Source organism: Phalacrocorax aristotelis, chromosome 9, assembly GCF_949628215.1.
Source record: "Phalacrocorax aristotelis chromosome 9, bGulAri2.1, whole genome shotgun sequence".
Classification (NCBI taxonomy): domain Eukaryota; kingdom Metazoa; phylum Chordata; class Aves; order Suliformes; family Phalacrocoracidae; genus Phalacrocorax; species Phalacrocorax aristotelis.
Window position 1 is genome coordinate 13,220,089 of NC_134284.1, and position 14,279 is coordinate 13,234,367.

At 47.2% G+C, this 14,279-nt stretch overlaps 1 protein-coding gene across 9 annotated transcripts in view; it reads right to left on the reverse strand.

Annotated features, from left to right (window-relative positions):
* Nucleotides 1–13,678, reverse strand: part of ANGEL1 (angel homolog 1) — a 164,449-nt gene extending 150,771 nt beyond the window's left edge. For 3 of the 9 annotated variants that reach the window (XR_012662297.1, XR_012662296.1, XM_075103560.1), the window contains exons 1-10: nucleotides 13,347–13,674; nucleotides 11,059–11,658; nucleotides 10,301–10,527; nucleotides 9,618–9,687; nucleotides 8,772–9,205; nucleotides 7,918–8,044; nucleotides 6,998–7,108; nucleotides 6,166–6,235; nucleotides 5,565–5,728; nucleotides 4,899–5,063 (exon numbers count right to left, since the gene is read on the reverse strand). Coding sequence is in view for 5 of the 9 variants with exons in the window: in XM_075103560.1 (XP_074959661.1) it covers nucleotides 4,899–5,063; nucleotides 5,565–5,728; nucleotides 6,166–6,235; nucleotides 6,998–7,108; nucleotides 7,918–8,044; nucleotides 8,772–9,205; nucleotides 9,618–9,687; nucleotides 10,301–10,527; nucleotides 11,059–11,658; nucleotides 13,347–13,410 (2,032 nt within the window). In the remaining 4 variants the exon portion in view is untranslated. Of the gene's footprint in view, nucleotides 1–1,012; nucleotides 5,064–5,564; nucleotides 5,746–6,165; nucleotides 6,375–6,997; nucleotides 7,109–7,917; nucleotides 8,045–8,771; nucleotides 9,206–9,617; nucleotides 9,688–10,300; nucleotides 10,528–11,058; nucleotides 11,659–11,829; nucleotides 11,888–13,346 lie in introns of those variants that run through there. The other 6 variants (XM_075103562.1, XM_075103561.1, XM_075103558.1 and 3 more) reach the window with 6 other exon arrangements.
* Nucleotides 13,679–14,279: the final 601 nt, after the last annotated feature.

Here is a 14,279-nt window from a genome sequence, read left to right on the forward strand (position 1 = left end):
TCAAAACTAGAATGACATTTTCAGTGGAAGCTGGAGGATAACTTGCCCTGGCAGGAGAAACCAAACTAGTAGAGCTGGCAAAAAGAAGGACCTTGAGGCACACCAGCTGTTAAATCAGTCATCTTTGTTATCATTATAGCAGGTAAGTTTTCTACAGAAACTCGGTGTCATACTTTGAAACATGTTGCAGTACATACAATGGCAGCGGTCATGCAGCTGGCATGTTTCAGTGTGACAGCGCTATGGAAAGCACTACAGGCCAGGCAGCTACAGGTTGGTAAGGAGCAGGTCAGAGCCAGCAATTCAATTTGCACAGCAGGAAGCCTATTGAAAGGAGATGGTGTCGCACTAAGGCTTGTGTGCCTCTCCTTTAGACCAGCTATAAAAGGCTTCACCTGCATTTGGATGAACCATGAATAAGTCTGCAAATTCCTAACAGTACAGCAATAAATGTTCATTAATGAGGTGGTAGCAGTGGGAGGAGAAATTGCACTGTAACAACATCCTGCTTTTCAGACTGCCAACACCACTCAAATATTAGGAGCAGGACACATACTTTGATTCACTCTTAAAGGAGATTCTCTTTGAGATGCTGAACTGTTCCTGCAGTCTCTAAGAGACTCCTCAGAGAAGAGGAACTAAGGTCAAGCATATTTCAGAGTTCTGTGCTTCACAAAGCAGGTGGCATACCAGGCACTAATGATAAACTTTTTTTTTGTTTTATATAATAAGAGTTATTCCCATTTAAATGTTGGTTTCAGAACTCCCACCTCTCCCACTTAACTCTTCAGAGGTGAAGGAACCCACTATCTTATGGCTTGACATTATTTCAATGTTTAGTTTATAATAAGACTTAGCCCTAAAGAATTCCACACACAGCTTTTAACTGAAGAAATACAGCTGCAGAGAAAAATAAACATCAGTAACTCAAAAAGATAACTGGATATGGTAGTTGCAGGAAAACAGCTGCTGGAGAGATACCCGTAAGAAAAAGGCATGGAAAAAAAAGACCTCAAGCAGCAGCCAAGTTTCATTTATTAAGAAAAGGAAAGAAACTACAGCAATTATATTGTTTAGCACTCCTCCCATCCCATAAAATTGGGAAAACTGATTATAAAGGGCATCCTCCTGCAGTGATAAACTTAAAACTCTGAGAAAGCAAAGGAAGTCTAACTTCTATCTAAATAGCATAACTAAATACAGCCTAGAAGCTGTGGTGCAATCTAAGCTGTTGTCTAGCAAAGAGACTTTGTCAAGTATGTTTGCCTCCAGAGCTGCATGTTCCTGCAGCTTAGGAGACTGAAAACAGGGTATGTATACACACTGCCAGTGGTCCCTGGCACCCCTTCCCCTAAGTACCAGTCTCTCTGAGCTACACATCACTATGAAGATGATGTAGCTGATCCTACCTCTATGATACCTTCCCTTTCTGAATATCGCAGATATTCCTGTTGTTCCACTGTCATAACCATTTACAGATCCCTCTGTAATTCATCAGAAAGCTGTGATAATGACTAGTCTCACATTTAGGTCAGGAAACAGTGTTAAGAGCTACATCTGGAATCTTAGTTCTGCATTCCACCATGAGTTGCTCAATACCACAGTCTCTTATTGTATCACTGTGTGCTACTCTTAAAGCAGCACAGAACACATTATTTTCTCCCTACAACTATATGCTAGTTGCTATTTTAGAGGTAGGGACTCTTTCCACCCACCCCACCTCCAAACTTCTCCTATAGTTCCCCACAGCCAGAAGCATTCACAGATCTCCAGGCCTGTTTGATGTTAACTCCAAATTGCTCTAGAACACAGGCTTTTTTTCCTTCCCGAAACTGGCCAACTCTTCAGGGGTCTATAGCAGAGGTTCAGGGACAGTGGTCAAAGCAACCACAGCGATCAACTCTGCCTTTGTGCGTCTGTATGCAGTCACTAGCAACAGTCCTGCATTTGTGCAACAGTTTCACCTATGAATGCCCAAGGAAGCATGTGTGAGCCAGGGAGCTGCAGGTCCACCTGGGAGCTCTCTAACCTTCAGAAAGAAGAATCAGAGGACTTGCAGGCATTGTCCTGGGCTTTCTCAGCACATGACTCCACATCCAGTGTTCAACAACGTAACCACTCCCAAGTTCATACCATATTATTTCATGTATCGAAAGTGAAAGCATTAGCTTGACCTGTGGAACATTAGATTTTCCAACAAAATATAGTTGGAACCTTAAAACCTCCCTGAGAGATGCCTTCATGAAAGCTACCCAAAAGTCAAGTCTTTGGTTTAAATAAAATGGAAGAAATACTTGTGCTGTTGAAGCACAGCTCCTACGCCTCAGTTACATCACAGGATTGGCAAGGTGCTTCAGCCAATGCAGGGGCAACCAGGTCATCTGATGGTGTACTGTGCACACCTTATGGATCTCAATAGGTGGGGCAGGAGGGTTGCTTTCACACACAGACACACGCACCTCATCAGCTGACCATCAATTACAACTGAAGCAGACAGCCAAAGTTGTAAGTGCCAACACTATGTATCACAGTGTTTTTTGTTTTGCCTTTGGTTCGTTGCTTTTAAACCTTTAGTGTCTTCCAAGTTTCCTATTACAATGTTACCAGCTGGTGGGAGTTATCTGCAACCAGGCGGCTTTCTGGCAACCTCTTTTCAAGCCTGGCAGTTAATAAAGCTCTCAGTTCACCAATTTCTCTTTCCTCCCCTCCCTTTACAAATACAACCAATTACAAAATCAGAGTAAGAGTACTTGCAGAAATTAATGCAACTGTCAGATAAACAGAGCCATAGAAATACACAGCTCTGCATCCCTCCCCATATACAAACACCAGTGCCACACCAGAACCCTTACCTGTGAAACTAAGGGCAAACAAAGCTGCAAACTTATTCACCCCCAGATTGCTGTTCATTTATACAGACTCCTACATGTTATCCCAACCGGGGTAGCAAAAGCCATCCACACACCACCAGGCAAATACCACACCATCTGGCAGGGGCAAGAAGGGAATGTGCAGTCACTACACAATCATATGGGCACAGAATGCAATCCCCACGCACACCTCTTGTTTCTGTAGTTTACAGAAGTGAGCTATAAAAGTTCAACAGTACTTGCTTTCTTTAGGGGGAGGGGAAGAGTTCCTGAAAGCAAACCATTTTGCAAGACAAGCCCAATGCCAAACAAACCACCTCTGGGATCTGGGGATGTGCTGGGAGACAATAGCTGGGTCCACTTCTTCCCTTTCTTCAATCCTAATTACTACTACCTTGTGTAGCTAATTTGTCCTCTCTTCTTTCGCATCCCAGCCCACAAAGCCTTGTTGAGCAAGTCCTCAGACGGTTCAGCAGCCAGGAGCACAAGGTGCTGCAGTTACATTATGTTTTTTCCTTAGATTAGAAAAATTTTATTTTCCAATAAAGACAGTAACATTTAAAATAGGAAAGTCCCCCAATATAACCCAGGAAGAGAGAACAATATTTCAAGCCTCTTCGTACCTTCCCACAAAACCCTGAGGTGGGACCAGATTTCCCTGCCTCATTTGTGAACAGAAGATTGATAATGTTTCTGCCAATATCGCCCTCATCTCTCATGGAAAAATTGAGCACCAAATGTCAGGCTGAACCGGAGAATCTGCCCAAGGAACAGGTACAGTTCTATTGTTTTTGTACTGGCCAAGCCACTGCTGACAAAAGTACTGACAGGACACCAAAGGTTCGCTGGGATCCAAGCAATTGACAATCTGGCTCCAAGTTGCACAGCCTTCTCCTCCCTCTCAATGCCTGTCAAGAGACAGGAGTGAGTCCTACAGGTTCTACCTAAACGTGGCTGGCTCCAGAAGAAGGCAGTAGCATGAACTTCAGTCTGGCGCAAGAGGATGCTAAAGGTTGGCTATCTGACCCCTGGGAGGCTGACAGGAATAGGGAGGACACAGAGAAAGAGTAGGGCAAGTGACAAGTATCAGCTCTTCCATCTCATGGCTCTGCTGCCTCTCACATGCCTTCCATTTTCATTTCCTTTGGAACCTCCCAGAGCTATAGCCTCCTGGGGTTGTCATGCCTTACAGGACGGTATTTTACACCCAATATTCACTGGGAGGATAGTAAATACTTTTCCTACAAGTGCCAAACTAGGTACCATTCTGAGATGGCTAGAAAGGAAGGGAGCCTTCCCAAGGCCTCTAGGCTTTTGCTGCAGTTCTAGAGCTTCTGCGGGTGGCTCTGTAGAACGCCTGGCTCCATTCCTAGCAACCCCATTCCCTGGTCCATTAGTCACAGCAGGCAGCTTCTTGTAGAAACTGTTCAGCTACACAAACCCTTACACCAGCAAGGCAGCACATTATTAAGTAAAAGCCATTTGCAAGCAGTTAGCAGAGCCAACACTCTCAAAGGCAACATGACAACTGGTCCTGGAAGGACCATACTTCATAAACTATCACTGAGAACTTAAAAGAATCATTGTTCTGGTGTGAAACAATATTGGTGTATACATCCTGTGCTCCTTGGTAGCAATTAGCTAACCAGAAGTAGGCAGTGTTGCCCCTCTCTTTCCCAGCTCCTTGAAGGTCTCACACAGGGACAAATAAACATGGGAGTTATGTTGGTTCCCACAGCAATTAAACATCTGTGAAACAAAGCAGTGGAACAAGGATCCCTTTAAGAGATGGCAATGCCTGAATACAACTGGAAGCCCACAGGAAACACTGCTCAGGTCTGTGGAGACCCACAATGCAAAAAGCGCTCCAACTCCTCCATCCCTGCTTTTGGCAAGGGTGTGAGGGGAGAAAAGGACTTTCAGGGCATGACAAGGAAAGAATTTTCTTGCAAGCAGGTTGTGCAATCCCGAGCCTCAACTGCTGTATTCAGAACAGCTTTTCTTTAGGGAAAGGGAACCAACACTAACCCTCTCTGAGGCTGGTGATCTCCAAGCCAAAGCTAGCCAGCAGGCAGAGATGATCAGATGAACAAAAAGGATTTGGTAAGCCATTTGCCAGCAACAGGACATCTTCAGAGAGAAGGGAAAGGCGGCCAAGCAGCTTCAGAGCTCCATCCCGGTACAGCCTGCGACCTGACAAAGAAAGTGGAAAGAAACATCAGCCAGAGACTGGTGCTGTAGATTAACTCTACACACTCACAGAGGGATGCTTGTCAATGCTTTCCTGTTCTTTCCCTGATGAACAGAGACAGCCTGCACAAACACTGCAAGCACCTTTGAGCTAGATGTGAAAGCAGTGAGCAGCATATAATACTGCTGCTCAATGGTTTCACACTTGCAGGCACAGGAATCAAGGATATACTAAATTCACCAGGCAGTTGCTCCATGGGAAGATCCTTTCATGGCAGCAAGTCCTAGCAATAGGTCCAGATTCTCCGCTGAGGAGGAATTAAACTCTTCATTCCTAACCTCCTCCCCAAATGTTGCTTCCACTTTGTGCATCATTTCAAAGTCACACCCTGTAGATCCACCCCAGCTAAACAAAATGCACTGCTCCACACCAAGCTGCACTGTGGCATGCCTCACAGCCCTCTCCCAATGTCACAGGGACAAGCCCCACACTGCCACACTTACCCCCTCTGTTCCCATTCTCCACAGGCTCTGCCGAGTAGAAGATATAATCGACAGTGGCTCCAAGCCCCATGGGCATCGTTGTGACCTCGGGGCGTCCCCTCTGTGGCAGGAAGTGGCTGTACACAGAGGTCAGGTTGAGGCCATGCTGGATAATGCCTGAAGACCTGCACATGAACAGCCACTGTTTACCAAGGAAGGAAAGAGAATGATACAGCATTCAGTACTACATTTGCAGCTGAACTTGGACGATCCTTTGCTGATGCAACTGTCCAAACTATTTCTACTTCGTGAATACATAACAGGCTGCCTTTCACAATTATTCACTCCACTTACATCAAAGACAAAGCAGACTATGAACTTCCTTTGTCTCCCATACCCAGTCCTATCTATGCCCTTCATTCTCAGCCTCACCAATGCAATGCTGACAGAACAGCGCGCAGCTGCTGGGACGACCCTGGGTGGATCTGGCTCTTCCAGAGAGCCCTCCTTACTCTCTGCCACCCTCACATCTATTTCAGTCTTTACTTCAGCCAGATATTCAGCGCTCAGGAAAACAAGACTGGGCTTGAAGAGTGGGGACATTGAAGGTGCACCAAATTACCTTGGGATGAATGGTTGGGGATCGGGGTCCTTCACCATGGCAGCAGGTTTGGGCCAGTGTGCAGGGCAGTCTGCAAAGGAGCAAAGAGATTCCAGCCAGACCTACACAGATCCTGGAACAGGCTGCTCATCCCAAGTCTGAGAAGCTTCTCCTGAGACCAAATGAATCTTTTTGCCCAAGAAGAGCAAATTGCTTCCACTCACAGGCACCTTAAAGAAAAATATTCAAAGGAAACCCCAGCTCTAAGACTAACAGGAACATCCAGAGAGCCAGTCAATGCAAACAACTAAGAAGTCATATTCTGTCATGCTAATGACATGCACTTAAAGCATTTAATATTATCAAAGCTCAGGGTATTTCAGCCTTTGCTCTCAAAGGAAGTTCATTTGCCTTAGCCTACAGCTTACTCAAACGGTGCCTAGAAAGGCAGAACAGAAATGGAGAGAGCAGAACCAGCCATGCCACAAGGCCCAGAGCTGAGGCAGTGTCCTGTGTGCCAGCATCCACATAAATCTATGTTGTGGCCTCTGTCTTCAGGTTTGTTCTCCCCCAAAAAAATCTTGAAACAGAAAAAAAGAAATTTTTTTTTCCGCTTTATAAGAAACAGCCTCCAAAAGAGGCTGAATCTCAGAGCATCTCTCATACATAGTCAGTGTGTATGAGGGTGGTAAGACTGCACTCCTCTGAGCTCTCATGGAATCCATTAGTAATCACAGAGCCACAGAAGGCACCCTTCTGCCTTCCCCTTTTCTTACCAGGCATTACCTCCACCTCACATTTTCATCAAAATAGAGCTAGGAGAGTCACAAGCTGAAAAATCTCCCATTAATACCTGGTTTAGCATCTGTCACACCTTCCAAGAGGACCAGCTGCGGTGGTCGTTCACAGGCAACATCACAAAAATGAAACTGGAGCAGGAAGTCCCGGCTGTACTTACGTCTGCCTAGAGAGAAAAGTAAAAGTTAAAAGAAGAAAAGAACTGCAGCAAAGTCCCATCTACAGGGAACATCTGCATACTCTTTAGACCTTTAGACCTCTTTAGTTTGAGAGAGATTTTTGTGCCCAAGCACTATGATACCATGAGAATGGGAATAACTTAACCTAAATGTGGAACAGAACAGATGCATAAATGTAGAATAGAGCACAGTCCTTGCTATCCCTTTAGCTAATGCAACAGTCACGGTCAGCACCTTGATGAAGCAAATTAAGAAGGTCCCCTCCGAGACACCACAAGTTCAAGGGACCTCTAAGCAGATCAGTTAGTGTGCAACTCAAGGAAAAGTCTGCCAGGAAATTCTGGATATCAGGTTGAATACAAGTTCTACATTCAAGATTCCAACAAAAGCTATTTAGTATGGGCTCCTTCTTTTTTTTTAATCCTCTCTAAGGACAGTAGAGAACAATCATGATTGTAACTGGGTTCTTACAAACGATTTCCTAACAGTGGTGTGTAAATACTGCCCAAAACTGCTCCCATGAACACCTGCAACTGAAAGCTGCGCCTGCTGAACATGCTATACAACTGCACAAAAACGTAAGTCCAGGAATATGAAAGAGATACATAGAGCAATGGTTACTGGTCGGGGAACGTGCAGCTCCTGACTAGAGAAAGATCATGGCAGAAACTGGGCTACAGCAATAGACTCCAGAAAAACTAAATGTAATTAATATACCAAGGAAACAGATAGAAGCAAGGCCCACAAACTGTCCATCCTCAGCAAACTCATGTTCTCAGCACACACTGGAGCTCACCTGGTTTTTTTGGCTGGCAAAGGGCAACATATTGGCACTTGTCTGTTACACCCAGTGAGCTTGGCCACAGTGGGGCCAGCAGTTTCCGTGAATACAACTGTTGGGAAAAGTCTTCCTGACCAGACACCTGCAAGGAGGCCAGAAACAGGAGAGGAGACATCATCAACACAGAGCAGAACTTCTGCAAGCTACTATGTATATGTATATGTGTATATATATGTGTGTGTATATATATATGTATATATACATTTGCCATGAGCAAGACAGGAGAATGCCCTCAACGAAAGGCATGAACTAAGCTATTCAGAATATGGTGCACATATAATAAACCTTCAGCTGTGGGGAAGGGATATCGTTAGCTAAAAATCACCCAACAAGATACTTTGCAGGCATCTATTATTGAACTGATGATTTAGCTTCAAAGCCAAGGATGTATTTGATCATGGATACACGATGACAGGTAACCACAAGAGACTCTAGCATAGGTGCCCATTTCAAACTGTTTTCAGATCAAACATTCACATAAAATTTCAGTAAGTCCTGGTGGAGTTGTACTCCCCTACACTTCCAGTCACCCAGGCACAAAAATCCCATAGCAAGGGAGAACCAGGACCTGAAATTAAGTGGTCTGTTATCACTGGTCTGCCTCAAGCAAAACCAAAAGAGCAGTGGTGGAAACACACACACATTTGTTTGCTTCTTTCCCCAGCGGTGCTGGAGGCTTTGGGAAAGACTGCTGAATAACTGAATTCAGTATTCGGGCTACTTCCTCATGAGAGAAGGAATGCAGCCATGCATTTCTCTAGCAGCATGCAATAAAGAGCTACCCAATCCCAGTTTTGGCTGGCACCTACCTTCCATGCTGGCATCCCATGGTAGGAAAGCTCACCATTCCGGATGAATTTGTAGAGTGGAGAATCAGGTACAGAGTTCAGGTCTCCACACAAGATGACAGGATAGTAGCTGCCTTCAGTAGTTTTTGCAATCTTGTCAATCTCTGCTAGGAGCAAGGCCATCTGGGCCAGTTTGATATCTCCCCTCCGGGGATTAAACAACACATGAGTGTTGGCCACACACAAAGGACTGACTGCCTTCAGATCTAGGCCCTCTGGCAGCAGAGGCTGTAGCAGCAGCACCAAGCCCACATTATCTCGATTGAGGATGTCCAGGCCAGGCCGGAAGTATTCTATGGGGCTGAGGCTGATCAGCTGGAACCTACTGTGCTTATAGCACACTGCACAGCCATCTGTCTTTGTTCCGGTTCTCCGTTTATAGAAGCATGCAAAGCCTGAAAAGAAACCATCACCTATTAAAAGGTTTGTCCAGTCACTACCTCAGGCACCCCGTATCAACTGGGGAGTTCAGCAAGTCTGTGTAGCAGAAGAGGTTCCTACTACATGTGGGTACAGCATTATACCAAATTCTGTTCCAATAATCACAGTTTATCATTTATCATTGAGGGTATTTTCTCTCTCCTTGTCCTTCTAGGACCCTCCCAGTTTTGTTACTGTGATCTGTCAACTCTGAGAGAGATCATCTACAAACGAAAGGGTAAAGTCTAGACAGATGCTTCACAAGTAGGGCCAGAAGCACCTGAAAAACAGGAAGAGCTCTCTCAAGACTGAGTGCTTTGAAGATGTTAAGCACTGGCTGGCCAGTCCCATGAGCTGGAGGTACAGACACACAAAAGCAGAGCATACCCATCTCCTTGAATGTCGGTTCCAGCTGCTCCCAGTAATGGTTCTCTTGCACCTCCTGCAGACACAGAACCTGGAAGGAAGGCAGAGACCTCACTCACTCCACCAGTATTTGCTAGTTACCTTGTTTTGGGGAAGGAAGAAAGTGGAAAAGTGCACTCGCATACCAACCCTGCAACCAGAAAGGCCATCACTGCAACACTCTCCTGTACTTTCCAGATAGAGAGCAATAACTTTCTGGGTCACACTAGCTTACCATTCAGTTTTCCAGTGACAAGGCAGAAGATCCTTAATCAGACAAAGAGGACTCAAGGAATAAAGTCATGAAGTCCTCTTCTATGCAGGCTTCCCCTCCTGTGCTGCCTTATAAACCTGATTCTTTCCTCCCCGAACACACATTACCTCTTCTTGCTCTACTTCTGCTGTTCAAAGAAGTTAAGCCCTGCTTATCAAAGTGTGACTAGTTTCTACAGTAACACAATCAAAGCAAGACAGACACCAAAAAAATGTATGCACAAGGCCTCAAATGTTCTCAGAGGAATTAGTGTTCATTTACCAAGCAGGTAGTATCTTCCTAGGACTTTGCCCCACATGGTGGGTTTTGGGGCTTTTTTTAATGCTGTTAGATCAAACAAGGAATTAAAATTCTGGTGACACTGATGTCGGAAGGGCTCACTCATACTCACATCAGGATCCCAGTGCTGGATCTCCTGCAAAAGGTTTGGAAGGCGGTAGTTCCAGTTCAGGATTTCTGGATGACAATGTACATAGAGATCAAGGCCCTGCTCCACCAGGTCCTGGGCAAGGATGTTGTAAGACATAACTCGAAATTCAAAGAGAGGGGTGTCTTCTGAGACCTGCTCTAGCGCACAGGGCTGGACAGAAAGATCCTCCCAGTCTCTCCATAAAATTTCTATATGCAAGAGACAAAAAGTGAAGTTACAGCCATGCTGGATACCCTGCTGATACTTTTGTTCCCCTGGGACCCAGAAAATAGCCATTCTCATTCTCCAAGCTAAGGTGTTCTAGCCTCTGAGCAAACCCTCACCCACTCTGGTTTCCAGGAGCTCTGTTTGAATGCCTTTGGAGAGCTGTCAATGGGGATGGCAGAAGAGAAGACCAGAGTCAAGCATACTGAAACACCTGACCAGCTTTTGGGTGCTTTTCTTATTATCAAGCCAGCACTGGGGAATAGCTCCTGGGAAATGAACGTATATTAATGTTCAGACCAGACAGCCTAACAGCACACAGACTACTAGCTGTGACCAGCCCTCCCTCAGCAAAAACTCACTTAATAGTTTTCACTAGCAGATCCTGTCAATTCTGCATGGACAGATACAATCAGTGTCTCACTGACAGCAAGCCCAGACACAATAACCCTGCAGCATTCACTACAAATGCAAATCCCAAACCAAACATTAGATTCAGAGCTGTTACTACTGACCATGGTAGGGTACCTCTGTTGGGAGAGGACAAAATTGTACCGTATCCTGAATGGGCCAAGCTGGGGGCTCTGTTGGCACCGTCTCTGCATCATGCGCTAAACTCCAGGCCAGCACAGCTGGGTCTTCATTCTGCACTTCTACCTTGACAGCAGCACAGCCAGCTATCTGGTGGTCTGTCTGAGGCACCACTGCTGCCTGAGGGGCACTGCCTGCTACAGCCACAGTTTCCTCTGCTGGTAATTTTGCCAGTTCAGTCACTGGATGATCGTGCAGTTCTGAAGAAGCCAAGGCGTGTAGCTCTGTAAGATGCTGACCAGCACACCGGGTGACTTCCGGAGCCGAATTGAGGTCACTAAGGCTAGTCATCAATAGCTCTGAACCTTCTACCCAGTCACTAGTGAACGTAACTGATACTTTCCCCACTGCTGGAACACTCTCACTGGCTGGCAAATTCCCTGCTCCTTCCTCCAGCCACTGCTGGAGAAGGGCTTCTTGCTCTTCTGGGACCGACTTTCCTCTGGCTGCAGCAAAGACACCTTCTATCTGGGTGGACGTGCTCTTCGCCAGAAGCACATTCTTTCGACAGGTAAAGAAAGCATCTGCCATTTAGAAACAAATAAAATGAACATAAGACAGACGGAAATCCCCTCTCACTCACTCTTTTCTTTTTCCTATGCATTTGCTGTACCTCTGTGCAATACAACCATTCAGTATAGCAACCCAAACAAATTACTTCTCTGAATGAAAAAGTTACAGTCTGAATAACTTACCTTGCCTCTTCCTGAATGTTAGGCCACAGTCCAATTGTAGTTATGTCAGTCAGACTCACTGAAACTGTACAGGATGGTGATGGCTTTACCAACTCTAGGGAATGCAGTTCTAACCTATGCAGCACCACAGTCAGCCAAGCTAAAAGGCCTTGTGGAAACTATTAGCTCTCAGAAACACATCCAAAGGTACAGTCTTCTTGCAGAAGTTAGCTGATGGGGTGCATGGGCTAAGAAGCCAAGTTCTTGTAGACAACCACTTGGATCAAGTCTCTTTCCAGGGACTGAGTAAGAAAATAGTGCTCAGCCAAGAGGAATTAATATATCGCAAGAATGTGTTGTAGAAGAAAAACTGTTCTGTTATTAGGAGATGAAAAATAAAGACACAGAGGGACCAACATGTGCAGTTAAAAGCCTTAATAGAGAGAATATACGCACAGAAGATCACCTGATGACTGGCATCTGTGGTAAAAAAAAATTTAAAACCCTGCTGTTAATGTAACACTTGAATATACTAATATTGGGGGGAGGGGGGGTAAAGTAGAAGACGACAGGGACTCTTTTCACTTACATCTATATAAGAGATGACGGCATTTACATTTTGCTGTGAATTCTGCACAGACACTCGTCCCTACTGTTGACTAGCACTTTCTGTTGTCTACAAATCACTTTTTCTCTACTGTATCCCTGTGACAATCAGTCAGCCAGAGGAGTAACATACAGGAGTCAGCAACATTCATGTATGCTTTCACTGTATCTTTCATGTCAAAGCTTTCTGTATGTGTCAGAAATGGAGCTTTAAGAATCACACTCCTCCCTGTAGTTTTGTAATTAAGTTCATGAACGTCAGAAATGCCAACGCACTAAGGTAATATTTTCGCACACCACCAGCCAGGCACGGCTGTTACAAGAGCCTGTTACTACAGGATAGGAGCTGAATTTGAGAGGAGTCAGCCAGCTGCTCACTATGACCACAGCGTGCCACTGGCTGCTACGGGCCTGCGGACAGGTTCAGGCGGGTGGGGTGGGGGTGGCTTTACATCAGCAGAGTCACCAGGGACTCTGAAGTAGCAGCAGGATCTAGGAGACCAAGCGAAATACTGATGCACGCAAAGCACGAGTCCATCCATGAGTCACCCGCAGGTCCTCGGGGAGTGACAGACCTCTGAGCAGCCCGCCTCCAAAGACCTTCCCAAACCTGCAGCGCAGGTCCGGGGCAGGAGGCTGGGGCCTCCGCGCACGCTGCATCTGCCACTGCAGCACAACAGTCGGCGACTGCCTCCTCCAAAACCCCAGCCCCCCGCGCCGCCCCGGCCCGGCACAGATGCCCGCGCCCCCTCGGCCAGCAGCCCGCGGCCCCCGCCCGCCCGCCTGCCTCCCCCGCTGCCCGAGCGAAGGGACTCGGGGAGCCACGGCGCGCCCGGGCCGAACCTGGCCCCCAGCCCCCGAGACCCCTCCAGCCCTCGGGCTGGGGCGGGGAGGAGGCGAAGGGGCCCCCGCCGCCCGCCCGCCCGGGTTACCTCGGAGGGCCCGGAGCAGCCGCGCCGCCGGCAGCAGCACGTAGCAGAGCACGGTGCCGATCATACCGCCCGGCCTCCACCGCCCGCGGCTCGGCCCCGCCTCAGCAACGCCCTTACGGCGCGGCCTCGGCCTGAGCCCCAACGCCGCGCAGGCACTCACCGCGCCGGGCTGGCTCGGGCCCGGCCCTGCTCCTGCGCGGCTCTGGGGCTGTGCGCCCGCGGGTAGGCCGCGGCCGGCGGGTTGGGACGGCCCCGGACGGGGTGAGGCCGGGCCCGTCCCGCGGTGGGGCGCAGGGGCCCCGACCCAGGGCCCCGGCCCCCGCTGCGCTCCTGCCCCACACCGGGGCAGCGGCGCGCGGGCCTCAGGAGCTGTCGCCCTAAGCACGTGAAATTTGTGTTTTCAAACAAAAGTTTTCACACACACCCCCACCCCCCTTCCCCAGAAATCCAAATAGAAAGGAAAAGGTCCAGGAACTTTTTCCCCTGGAAAGCCACCGAGCAAATGAAGTCCCATTACACAGGCTTTGCAAGCACAGTTGTTGATAGTCAAGGTTTTGCAGGGCACAACTTCTGTGTAGACAAATGCCATTGGGGATGGCTGAAATAGCCATGTGGGAGTGTGCTTTCCCTTGGTGTGCTGCTCACGGGTCATCACGACTCTGCAAAATAGCTCCCTCTCACCTGGCTATGAGCACACTGTGGCCTTTGCAAGTTGAGACCTGTCACACGTTGAAGTCCTGGCTGAAGTCCACATTTTAATGTTTTGCTTCGTTCCACATTCAAACGTGTACAACATCTAAAGGCAAACACATCAAACTGAGCACCGCTACTGCTTTTTACACCAAATACATACCTCGAATGTATGATCCCAGTAGCCTCCTTCCAAACCCTCTTTAAGATGGGCACTTGCAATGAAGTCAAGACTCATGTCAT